Source organism: Molothrus ater, chromosome 7, assembly GCF_012460135.2.
Source record: "Molothrus ater isolate BHLD 08-10-18 breed brown headed cowbird chromosome 7, BPBGC_Mater_1.1, whole genome shotgun sequence".
NCBI lineage: Eukaryota > Metazoa > Chordata > Aves > Passeriformes > Icteridae > Molothrus > Molothrus ater.
This window is the reverse complement of record NC_050484.2, coordinates 23,941,368-23,954,584: the sequence shown is the minus strand read 5'-3', so window position 1 is coordinate 23,954,584 and position 13,217 is coordinate 23,941,368. Positions and strand designations below refer to the sequence as shown.

Here is a 13,217-nt window from a genome sequence, read left to right as displayed (position 1 = left end):
TACCAAAGGCTGATTTAACTGCTGGTGTGTGTTTCAAAAGATCCTGTTTATGATTTGTTCTTAACCAAAGTCTTGGCTCTTGTTTTGAGAGAGGCAGGGCACCATCAACTCCCTATTCATTCTTTTTACAATGCTTCTGAGTTTATAGATCACTGTTGTATCCTCCTCACACTTGTTTTTTTCCTGGCTGAGGTGTTTGTCAGAGGGTAAAATTGGACAGTTCCTTAACTGTAAGTAAACACGAAGCGAAAGTAAATTACTGAAATCTAGCAGAAATTAGTTGGGATTTGCAGAGCTCTTGGGTGACATTTTCTCTTGTCTGTTTGCAGTGGTTTACAGCTACCTGCATTTAGGAGCTCAACAGTAAGGGTAACACTGGTGTTCCCCATTTGTTGGTACAGGTCTCACTGTTTACCTCTGCTACTTTTTGTCAGGCGTGCACAGTTTATAATCTCTATAATCATAAACCTCTTTGCTTTGATGAAAAATTATCAAACTGCCTGTACAGGAGACGACATACCCTGATGTCAATAACATCAAGGTCTTTTAACTGCAGTCACCCTACACCTGTTGGTTTGACATTATTACACCTTTCTCATAAATTTAATGCTTTCATTGAAATATGCATTGATTGCAAAGGATGTTTAGGGGATATGCTTGTGTTGTAGAACATTAACCTCCCTAAGCTTTAGGATTCCAAATTTTTATCAAACAAGTTAGGCTGCTGCTTTTTTTCTTGGCTTTCAGGGAAAAGTATGCCTTGGACATGCTTGATGTTCTTCCTAGTATATCTGGCTTTTCCAGAGAGGCTGAAATTGTCACTAGCTTATATAACAATTATCAACTTGCATAGCTTGAGGCAGTGTGGGTAGGATTAACTACTTAGGTGCCTGTGGAGTAGAAAAAGAGAGATGTAAAGGAAAAGTTGGGGTTTTTTCCTTGAAAGTGTGCATTCTTTTGTTTGTTTATCAGTTTATTTCTCCTTGTCTTCCAGTGAGTCAGCAGCTGATAAACCGCATTGATCAGTTCTTGGAAAACAAAGGTTCCCAGTACTACATGAAAGGGATCGACTCTATCAGGGCTTTTAGAGAGGAGGCCGTGAAGGTAATGTCAATGTATGAATACTCTTACCTCTTTCAAATTAAAGGCATGATAGGGCTGTTTGCTTGATAATTTATTGCTGCAGCAAAAAGAATTTAAATATGTTTCAAATTTTAGAAATAGAGTTGCATTTTATGGGGGTTTTTATTGTTCCTGGAATGGGGACTAGCCTCTCTGGTATTACTTGCTGTTGTTTGTCTTTATTTAAACATAAAACCGAAGGCCTATGAGCTGATGCCTGTGCTAGTTAAAAGTACAGTCCTACAATTTTCTTCTTCAACAAAGCTAGTTACAAGCAAGTCTTTCTAGTTTTCTGAGAGGTGCTTTTTGTGGCTCACCACTCCTTAGAACTCAGAGTTTTAATAGAAATAAAACCCAAATTCTGTAGAGACTTTTGTGTTCACCATGTTAAATGACTTCATGAAGAATTAAGCTTGCTTTAATAGTTCTTGCTTACAGTTGCTGTTACATTTTTTTCAGCTGTCCAAGGTGCAGTGCTTTAATGACTTTCTGCAGGCACTGAAATCAAAGTTGGAAGATAAAGCCTTATCTGATTTCTGGGAGATCATGGTACAAGGTAGGATGGCATTGAAAAAAAATAGGCAATTTCCAGCTGTATTGCATTTATCCATTAAGTAAGAAAACTTCATTAGCAGTGGGGCACTTAGACTAACCCCAGTGCAGCATTTTGATATGCTTCATTCCTGCAGCCTATTTAAAAAAAAACTTTCATGTTGCAGCTTCCTTTCCTTTTCTGCACTAATAGTTTTATATCAGCATTATTCATAGTGCATTGCCAAGTCTTGTTGAAATGGTAAATTAATTGTGGAAGAAGAGACAAATTAAATATTATGGGGTAAGGAGAAGACACAATTTCAGCTGAATTTCTGAATAAATGGAAAAAACTCATGCAGTAGAGCTATAAAAAGATTCTTGCAGTTTAAGCTTCCAAAAAGTCATAGATAGCATTGAAATGTGTCACTGATCATTTTGTATTTAAGTAACCTGAAGGACAGAATATGTGGTAGTATGACACCTACCTATGATTAAACTGGGAGATACAAGGCAGTGCCATTCTAAAAGACATTCAGAGACTACACAAGTGATAAATAAAGGAACATTTTCACAAATAGAAAATGTAGCGGACTAAAAAAAAATCTTTTACATCATAGTCTTGTTTTTAATTGGAACCAATGCTAAGGAAATCTGTTAAATGCCCAGCTGTATCTCTTAAGGATGCATGCTATAAAATGCAGTGATGTGATTTTGTGTAGTACCATTCAAAGTGATGAACTCCAGACATGCTGTAATGTCTACTTCGTCCAGCTTTGAATTACAGGATGTGAATTTGCTTAGCAATGTGAAAAAAACAGCACAGGACAACACTGACAAGAACATTATATTCAGTAGTGCTGTAGGGGACCTTCTCTGTATAAATTTGGAAAAAGAAACCAATAACCTTTGAAAATAGCAAACTTGGATCTTTCAAAGCCATGAGTAATTTTTAGTTAATATAAATCAGAGTTGTTGACAAACTGAAGTGTGTTTTTGAGGAAAAAACCAAACAAACCAACAAATACAAAGAGAGATGATATTTTTATACAGCATAGATTATCTTCCTTTGAGAACATAGTGAAATGAAATTTGATACTTAATGCATAATCTGGCTGCTCTCAGTAGGCAGCTGAAATTGCTTTCTACTTGCTGCTAACAAGAGGAGAAGTTCTGTTTTCTCTCATTCTTGCCACATGACCCATCCCCTCTTTTCTACCAAGTGTGGTGTGCATTGGGTCTTGTCATGAGTGACTGCCATCACCAAAAGAAGGTGGATGTAAGTTAATGCGTTAGTGGCTCAGAAGAAAGGCAGAGCTGTTTGACAAATTCCTTTGTTCAGGAAACCCTGCCTTGTGGTTCTGTGGGCACATGAAGGTGATTCTACACTTACACTGCTGCTGAAATTTTTATCAATCTCCTATTCTTTGCTCTCACATCCACAGCTGCTTATTCAGGCACAAGCATTTGTATGGTCAAGTGATGAACTAGATTGGAAAAACTATTGGGGTCAGAATAAATGGAGATTTTTTGGAAGGTTTTTTTTTTTTTTGGAGGGGTGGGACATCACTACACAGGGTGGTGCTGCTGGCACAACCAAGGAGCAAAGTGGGGCAGGACCAGCACTTTGGTCTAATCACATCATGAGTGTCTGAATGCTAGGAGTTAATTTTTTCTGAGGACCTAAGAGCATGCTGTAAATGACTAAAAGTGCAATTTCTAATAGATTTTCAGCATTTCATCTGTGATCTATGATTTCAGTGTCTCATTAGTTTGATTGTCACAATATTAGCAGTTTCCTAAATGGATACTTCCACAAGCTTATGAATATGCTCATTAATTTATTTTTATATCATATTTTATATCATAGTTGACTCATTTATGCAAGTCACATTTTCCTTTGAGTGATACTCTTTTTTTTTGCTGGTGATGATGACACATCCAGAAGTTGGAATGGGGAACGTTTTTTTCACTTCTAACATTAGGTGAATTTTTGGGAAGCCTTCTAATAGTATTTTTGGGTTTTTTTTCCAGAAAGGATTTTTTTGATCACTAAAGATGAAGCGGAAGGAAGTTTGGTGACAGGTGAAGAGGCTGAGAAGGTATTATTTTTTTTAATAAGCATCTGTTTGTATAGAGCTCTTGCTGTGGAACTGAAGAGTTTCTCATGTGGATAAATCTTCAGCTGAATGAAATAAGATCCATGTGAAGAAATAAGAATGTTCATTTGCCACACAATTGAAACTTCTGCATTTCAGAGCAAAATTACCTTAGCATGTACAAGTTTTACTGTAATTGGTCTTTTAAAAGTAGCATGTATTGAAATGATCTGAAAATATCCTCTACAAAGAATAGGAACTTCAGCAACTCAGTGTAGTGGAACTGCAGAGTGCTATTTACATATGTAAGATCGCTGTTTGAACTTCACAGAAAGAAATATGTTCTCACTGGTAGCACGAGTTCAAAAATATGATACTTTTTAAAAAAGGTTTTGTGAACTCCAGCAATTCAAGTTGTTGTGGCTAATTTTCACCATACATGCAGTGATACCAATATTTTCCCTTTATGCAGCTTTTGTGGATGGGTGGACATCATACATAATGCTGGGGGTATTATTCGTGACCATATTAGATCCTTTTGGAAATGGCAGTTTTGGACTATTTACAGGTATAATTTCTACAGATATGTAGCATTTTAGTAACTACAGTGATGAGTGAAGGATGTCCCAGTTACAAAGGACTGAATTGTAACAGGCAGAATGATGCCTCCTCTTTGGAAGGAAGCAGAATTCAGAGCTGCAGTCAAAAATGATATTTGTGTGGAGAGGATAAGATGGATGTTTTTGTATCAGGCTGCTAGTTTAGGAAAAAGGTCCTTGTATCACAGACCCCCCCTGAAGGTGAAACTGTGTCTAAAATCACCATTTTGCAGAGAAGTAGCTTTTATAGAAGATGCCACATTGATTTTTGCAGCTTCCAGGCCTTCCATAAGCAACAGGCAGAAGTGGGTAGAAGTAGGTTCTCTGTGATTTAGTTAATGAGTAGAAAAAGGTTGTATTTTAGAAACTGCTTTTTTCATCTGTAATAATTTACCTCAAGGTGAAGAAGGCACAGAAATGTCATGGAAATGAAAAGCTAACAAACTAGAAGTCCAGAAAGCTGAGCACATGTGCAGGATACAAATGACAGAGTATGATGATTTTTCTAGACATGAAGGACCTACTGGCTATTTATCATTACACATAAAAGTATAGAGCAACTTTTCCCCCAGTGGTGGTTTTAAAGAGTATCAGCCTTTTTTATCTACTTCAAGTGCTATGAAATTACTTGGAAACTTCCTAAGACAATATTGTTCTTGAGAACTGTGCTTTCTAGTCTGAAACTACCACTGATGCTCAAAGAATGTGCTAATGCTGTGTGAAATAGCCACTGTTCCTTAAGGAAATCTCTACTAACCACAAGGACCTTGCAGCATACCATTGTCTTCCCTGTGAGCTTGTGGTGGTTAAAAAATACTGTGCCTGCATGGGAATGCAGCACAAATGAGAGTATCAAGGACTGGATTCACAGCTGCCAGGCTAAGCTGGAGAAGGCATTTATAGGCTGACTGCAAATTTACATTTCTGTTTACCATCATCCTGCAATCACCATATATTGCAATACAGGAAACTATTTTGTGACTGAAGGTCATTTTGTGATTGATTGAGGGTCATACAATAGCCATATCTTCTCATTAAATTGGAGGAATACAAGATATTGCATGAAATCAGTTTTGCAGCAGAGTTCTCCAAGATGGCAGTTACCTTAACTACCAGAGTAATTGGATTGCATCTCTTTGCTAACTAAGCAGTTGGCAATTCCAGATATTCACTAGATAACCATCTTCCCACACACTGTCCAAATCCAAACCCAGAACCCTAATTCCCATTGGCTGTTAAGGGCTCATATGACTTTTTCATTAAGAAAATGCAAGACTGTGTATTCTTGGAGAAAGATCTGCAGGGATAGAGTATTTTATCTTGGTATTGTGGGGCTGGTATTAAATCTAGTCCTCTTTGGTCCAATTAAACCCTGCCACAATTTTCCTGTGTGATACAAAGCCAGCATTTTCCTAGGTCTACAGCAGATTGCAAAAATGGTTCATTTATTTGTTGTACCGAAGGCAATACCCTTCATTTAAGTGTTATATTGGATTTTTTCAAATATCTCCTAACAGAATAAGATGCAAGTTTTCTTCACCTCTGTAGAGGTTATGTGCAAGCCTGTAGATCATGGGGTTGTCTGTCAGTGTTGTCCTTTGTGACACAAGAGCCCTTTCTCTTATGTGCTGTTTACTAGCTGCTAGTAGTTTCAAGACTGTTTTGTCTGTAAGATTACAGGTTTTGTAGGGTTGTTGTCTGCAGGAAAAAGGAAGGCTTACCAGGCTGCTTATTAGACAGGTCAAACTTTCCTTTTTCTTTTTGCTTGAGGTAGGTTATGCATGCATATTTTCCTATCACTGAGAATTTTTTTTTTCCCTGTAATAGTGGAGATACTCTTTTTAGAGCATGAGGATGGTAGGTTAAAAGAGCAGGAATGTCAAGTGCTTTTTCTGGTTGCTTTGGGGAAGATAATGGATTTCAGCACAGCTATTATATGTAATTTGCTTTTGCATAAATGTAAAACAGGTTTTCAGAAAAAAAACCCCAGCTTTGGATGTTCAGCATTTGATGGAAACTTCAGGTTTCAATTTACTGCAAATCTTCATTGTACATTTCTCTAGCTTTTAGCTTCCTTTGCATAATTTAGCACGAGAAAGCTGATTGTAAAAATTTTGAAAAATGTGCTACTTCCAGAAATACCAATTGACTCTTAATTAAATGTGAAAAAAGGAAATTTGATCTGGCACAGAAAGCCTTTCAGAGCTGACAAATGTCATTAGCTTTTAGTTTCATAGTATGTGCTTTATATTACTACTAGATTAAGAACTCTTCCAACAAAAAAGATAAACAGACGTACAGCATCCTGAAATTCTAATTCCTTCTGTCACATTCCCTGCCTTTCTTTTTTTTCAGCTACAGAATCTCTACGATAAGTTAAACTCAGCATGTTAGAACATGAGTGTTGTCTGTGGAGTGAGATTTCTATGTTTCTCTTGGATGTTGCTGCTTAGGATGTAGGAAAGGTCTGACCTTTGGTCACTGGGACAATGAGGCAGAGGTCGCCTGTCCTCTGTCGTTGGTGTTACCCAAACATGATGTATTTGCTTTTCATCCTAGAGGATGCAACAAGAAAGTCAGAGTTTTACCCCATGCCTAAAGCTGTCACTGGGGTTCTAGAGAAGGATCAGAATATTTTATTTATTAAAATAATGTTTAAGCTTTTCACCCTAGAAATGTATGGTCTCAGAGATTGATTATGTTAATAGGGATCCCATGGCCTCTTACACAACCTCTCTGATACAGTTGAAGTCCCCAGCTGAACAGCAGCTCCCTTTTAGGAGCACAAAAGAGTTATCTAAGCAGGTATTTATAGCCTGTGTAATGTGGCTATTTTCTGCTTAGCTGTTCTCTTTCATCATCTGGAGTTATAGTGAAGTTGTTTCTGACTTTAAGGATGACAGGACTCCAAGTCTGGGAATGTGGCTTTTCCTCGATAGCTTTCATGCTTATGGTTTCTTGGGGGGCAGGGCTTGGTGCATTTTAATAATGATTAAAAAAATATTTTCTATTAAGGATCTTGATAAAAAGGTAGTAACTAGGATTTGTAGACAACTGGAGGCTTTTTTTAAGTAAGAGTTAAGTATTGCCATTTTTCCCTACCATTTTAATGTTTTGGGTTTTTTTAGGCCAAGAGAAAAATCTGTGAAATAATTTTGGAAGTGGTTGTACTCCAGATATTGTCTGTATGTTTTCAGTTTTTATAGTATCTGAGCAACTTACCTTTCTCTTCTGTTTATGAATGTCATGCTTTAAGAGAAGGGCATATGGTGAGTTGTATCAGCAGCTATGGCAATGTAATTTTACATAATGATTTTCCATTTTTAAGACTGGCATTCTAACCATCTTGCATGTTGGAGGAGTTTTTTTTAATTGATATCTTTGTTCATTTGGTAAATGTTAATTGAATTAAATAGGGAAGCTAAAAAATTCAACACAAAACTAGAATGCTGTATGTAGGAAACATCTCAAAGAAGCCATTGGTCACCCTCATGTATGTACTCATATCACTGGGGGTCGGGGATTTTGTTATCCCTGAGCATTTTGTAGCTACACACAATATTTCTGAAGAACATAAACCTGGTCAAACTGAAATGGATAAAATTTCCATCTAATCCAGAATCCCATCTGACAGTGGACAAAAAAGGATGGATAGAGAAAATGTATAGTCCCAGGCTGCAGCCACTGATGTCTCAAAAACTTCTTGTGCCTGAGGTTGTTTCTGTGGACTTAGTAGACTTCAAATGATTTCTATGCATCTTTCTTATCTCCCCCTGAGTCTAGGGAATAATGTTTGCAGCATCCTTATCACAGGGTTCTCTACAGCCCTCTACATGTGTTGTCTCAAGAACCATATCCTTATGCCTGGTTTTTTACACACTTCACCATAAAATCCTTTAAAAGCAAGTCTTATGAAGTTTTTTGTAGTTTAATATGGTTTTGGAGGGTGGAAACCAGAAAACACTTCCTTCCTGAATTTTAATTTCAGATGGCTTTGTTTTGATATACAGAGGAGATATTCTGTGAATTTAACATACTTTTTTTTTTTTTTTTTTTTTTAGTTCTTGGCTCCAAAGGAACAGAAAAATGAAACTCTGCCTCCTACAGATGAAGGTGGTGATGTTGATGATCTGGTGAGTACCATAAAGATGGGGTGTGGCTTTAGAGTTAAGCTGTAAGTGAAAGGTGCAATGAGAGAGCCAAGTGCTTCTTAAAGCAGTGGATATTAGAGTGCCTGGCTTAGAAAACACCTAAGGAATTGAATCAGAAGAGCCACATGAAATTACTTACTTGCTATTGTAAGACTTAGGCAGTTGTGTAATTTCATGTGGCAAATACTGTGTGATGTAGTAACATAGGTGTTTACAGGGGTGAAATGTGTCCTCTAATATGCTTCAAAAGAGCCAGCGAGCCACTCATTTAAAAGTGGATTGGTATAATTTACTATAATAGCTTTTTAAAAGGTTTGTAGATCTTGAACTGCTATTTATGTGGGTTGAAAACTCAAACATTTTTAAAAAGATGTTTTGATCTTTTGAATTAAACTTCTCTATATAGGCTTGCTGAAATTCAAGAATACCAGGTTTTTTAATAAATATTTTAGCTATCTTTTACAGGCTGTCTCATTACAAATCTGTCTCCAAGGCTTCAGCTGATGGTGTAGATGGTTTTAAAGAAGCTTCGATAACAGACAGATTTCTACATTTGGACTGTACTTTTAAAAATCTATAAATTGCACAGATGATTATGTGAAGATGAGATTTTTTCGGTTTGTTTTTGGACTTTATAGAAGATTAGCACTGAATTCTGTGCAATCTGTTTATGTTACATGATAAGGATTTCCAAATATTGCTTGGTTTTCTCAGCACTAAACACATATAAGAAATTACTTCAGTGCTCCTTCTTTCAAATCTGTTTCTTCTGTTTGCAGCTGGACATGATGTGACCAGTGATATATGGTGACTGTAGAAGCGAAGTTTTGGAAGAGATGTCTCTGTGAGATGGGGCCCAAAAAAGATGCTAATGAGAACACAGTACATCCATCTTTATTTTCTCAAATGAGAACAGAAATCCCAGAAACGTTTCCAGCTGGTATAAATGGCATCAACTTTCAAAACTAGAACAGAAGATTGAAATTGTCAAAAGTATTTGGGCAGTAATGATAACTTTAAGGCATCTTTTTTTTTTTTTTCTTTTCTTTAGAACTGAAGTTAGCTTGTCCTTTGTATTGCTTTTAGCTGAACACTACTAAATTTAATGAGAATCTGCTCTGGTGCCTGAAATTCCTGTTGCATTGCCTGGGAGGGAAGACAGAAATGTCACAGCAAGGTTACCAGGTAATACTGAATATTTAGTGGAGGTAACCCTATAGGTTTATTGTTACAGAAATGAAAAACTCTCTGATTTTCATGCTTTAAAAAAACCAACCAACTCAAATAAACAAAAAACAAGGTAGAGCAAAAAAAAACCCAACAAAGCACCATGAAAACCACCACAGAGGCTGGGTAGGAAAAAATTCTAGGTCAGGGACTCACAAGTTCATAGTTTGAAATACACAACAGAATCTAAAGCACATAGTAGAGCCAGGTGTGCTGATTTTGCCACACTGACCCCAGATCAGTAATTATGGTCTTCTCTGCACTACAGGTTCTCTATCCTGTCAGCTCAGCAGCAGCCTAAGGTCTCTGTCCCTTTCTGTGACACATTTCCCTGTTTCAGGGGCTGGGATTTTTGATTTTTTTAGACTTGTAACTAGTACAGTTACTGTAGATGCTCCTGGTGCTGAGAGGAGAATGAATCAGTTCTGTGTCCATTCCATACACTGCTGAGAACTGCTCACCCAGAGCAGAAGAGTCCCTCAAAGCTGTACACTGACAGCTGGGATAGAGAAGTGATAATAGTTAACACTGTTAACCAGGATGGAGTAATGTCTACACAGAGCGATCCAAACGAGTCAAATAGTGCTTAGAAAGAGACATTCAAGTCTGATTACAGAGCTGAAGAGACAGTAATGACACCTTCATACATGCTTGTCTCTTAGAACCAGATTCATTCCTTTAAAAGCTGGTGCTTCATTATTATAAATGTATAAATGTACTGTGCAAAATGGTATTAAGATCACAAAACAAGGGAAAATCATGATCTTTAGTTGCAAAATGTTGTGGAATATTTGCACTTTATACTGGCCAACAGCTCCTGTGTGGGAAATAGCAATTGCTTTTTGCCCCTACTTCCTTACACAGCAACCTATTCTCTCCTGTCTTACATCCTATCCTGACTGAATTGAAAGCATTTCTCAAATGCAGATGGCAGAGAGCAAGTGATTTTTGCAGACCTTTATAGCTTTTGTATCACCAGAAGATATTTTTCTCAACTGTAAATAAGGATTATTTGATCAGTGTTTTAAAGGCCAATATATGGAGTATGCTGGCTGGGGGTTTCTTATACACTTTATTTGGGTTTTTTTGTTTAATAAAAATATTTTAAAGGTCAAGTTTTGTCTTCAGAGCCATGTTTGCTAAAATCAGGTGACTGCTTATGCAGTGCCTATAGGAAACTATCAAAAGCCCCTTTTCTGGGCCTACAATGCAAACATTGAATATCAAAATCCCTCCACAGAAGCAGAGTATACTTACCCTGTTCTTTACAAACTCTAAGCTTTGCAACACCCCCCAGTAAAGTAGTTTTTAATACATTGCAGTGATGATGAGACAATCTTGGGTCAAGACCACACAGAATATAGAGCCTGGTGACCAGAATATGGAGTTACTTTGTTTCTTTTGATTTAGTTGACCACATTTCTAGAGTGTATTGCTTCTGTCAAGGAATATACATTTAGTTCATGGAGAATTGCTGCTGCATAGATCTTCTTGCTACCTGTACAGCACAAAATGTACAGGTAGGCTCAGTGTGGTGATGGAGTTGCTAGTACTGAGAAGAGGAATGAAAATTTATGACTCAAAATAAATAAAAGTGAATTCTTGGAAGGCAAGAAAAGCATCTTTCATTCTCCTCAGGCTTCTGAGTTCAGTCTTCAGAAGCTTCTGATCTTGGTGAGGTCTGTCACATCAGCAGCCTGATTTTACATTTGTTCTTTGGCAAAGGGCCAGCTTTCAGGTTCTCATTCAATGACTGAAAGGGATCTTGCATTTAATTTAAGTTCACATTTTCAGTTACGAGTCTGACTTACTGTTTAGTGGGCCGACTCACTGTTTACACTGAGAATTCTCATTTTCAATTGCCATACTGACCAGTCCTCAGAAGCACTAGAGCAGTTAGTTGTTCACTTCAAAAGCAGCTTTAAAGGAAACATAAAGTGCATTTTTTTTCCTGGAAGCAGCAGCACATCCCTCGTAATGTACTTTATAGGCAGAGAAATTATCAGAGTGTCTACAGAAAAGAAGACTGTATTAGAATTAATTAGAATCTTCCTTAATTAGAAGAGGGGTGTGGACTAAAAAAAATATTTTGCAGTGTGGACCTTGGGAGGTGGAGAATATCCAAAAGTATTATACCAGAAAGGGAAAGTAATATGTGAGGGAGCTGGGACCATAGCATGGAACTGAGAGTACTCCACAGAGAAGGACAAAATACTGGGTTTGGGAGTCATAGAGGAAGAGTAAGACTGTTCTGGTTAAATATACTGTTAATCTGTAAGGGTCTAGGCTATATCAATTCTGCAAAGAGCATTTTGTTCTGTCACTGGGTAGGGGGGTCTGCTACCTGTTATGCAGTTCTCAAGTTTGATATCATTCCTTTTGTACTCAGAAACCAAATTTGTACTCTTGGACAGTTGTCAATATGCCACAGTAATAAAAAATAACTTCTAGAATGTTACATAGTTGAAGACTTGTGATTTGTGTGATATTAATCAGGTTGAAATGAATGTCAGGTCAACAGTATGATGTCAACATGTTTGGAGAATTCTGAAAGCAAGGCTTCATCTCTGTCCTTGGAATGGGGCACAGAAGTATTACACATGCCATCAAAACACTTCTAATGTGAAGAGACCTGTTCTGCTGCACTGTGGTCTCTTAGTTGCCAGGGTGAATTTACATCTTGCTGACTTTCCTGGTATTTGGGGTTTTGACAGAATTGTCTGTTTGATGTTGCAGCAGGATCTTTGGAATTAGAAAATGAGGAAGGAAAATCAGTTATCTCAGTTGTGAATTCTAATGACACAGGCCATTTTTATAGTCTGCATTTGCACATGTTAAAAGGCAGGGGAGGAATTCCCTTGTGATCTCAGTAGGGTCAGGGATGATCTGGAAAGAGAGTTTTGACTTGCATGTTGCTAAGCTGGCAAATACACTGGTGGATGTTGCTGCTGTGCTTGTAAGGGTGGGTTTGGATTTGTTCAGCCTCACCACTGTCAGTGTGAAATAAGTACTTAAATTTAGCTGTTGGTTTGTGACAATGGAAAACTCATTTCCACTAAATTTTCAGCTTGTCTTCCTTTCCTCTTCCATCTTTATTCTTCTCTTGGTACCATTGCAGTAATGGAGCTCAGTGCTGGGAGCACTTGTGAATGTCAGATGTAGGAAACCTCCAAGTTTTCTTGTGTCTCTTTTGAGATGTGGGTTATAAAGACTTTTTTAAAAACTCAAAATGTTCCCAGTACTAGCAGGGGACTGGAAGCCCACCCAGGTTTTTGTTTCTAAATTCTTTGAAGAACTACCACAGAAAAAAACAGTTCTTTCAACAAACCCTCACTACTTAAAGGTGCTGCTAAAGTAAGGCAGCACTGACTTCTGCAAGAAGTGATTTGCCTTTCGGGGGGTGGAGTTTGTGTATAGCATTTCTCTGCACTGTTTTGAGGGCAGCTCTAGAAGTTCTGTACCAATTTGGACTCTTCTTGTGATTACTG

The 13,217-nt window shown here is 37.5% G+C and overlaps 1 protein-coding gene across 1 annotated transcript in view; it reads left to right on the top strand.

The window, feature by feature from the left end:
* Positions 1–10,844, top strand: part of XRCC5 (X-ray repair cross complementing 5) — a 49,716-nt gene extending 38,872 nt beyond the window's left edge. The window contains exons 17-21 of the mRNA XM_036386997.1: positions 995–1,104; positions 1,582–1,678; positions 3,688–3,755; positions 8,413–8,484; positions 9,282–10,844. Of these exons, the coding sequence (XP_036242890.1) occupies positions 995–1,104; positions 1,582–1,678; positions 3,688–3,755; positions 8,413–8,484; positions 9,282–9,296 (362 nt within the window). The 3' untranslated portion in view covers positions 9,297–10,844. The remainder of the gene's footprint in view (positions 1–994; positions 1,105–1,581; positions 1,679–3,687; positions 3,756–8,412; positions 8,485–9,281) is intronic.
* The last annotated feature ends 2,373 nt before the right edge of the window (positions 10,845–13,217 follow it).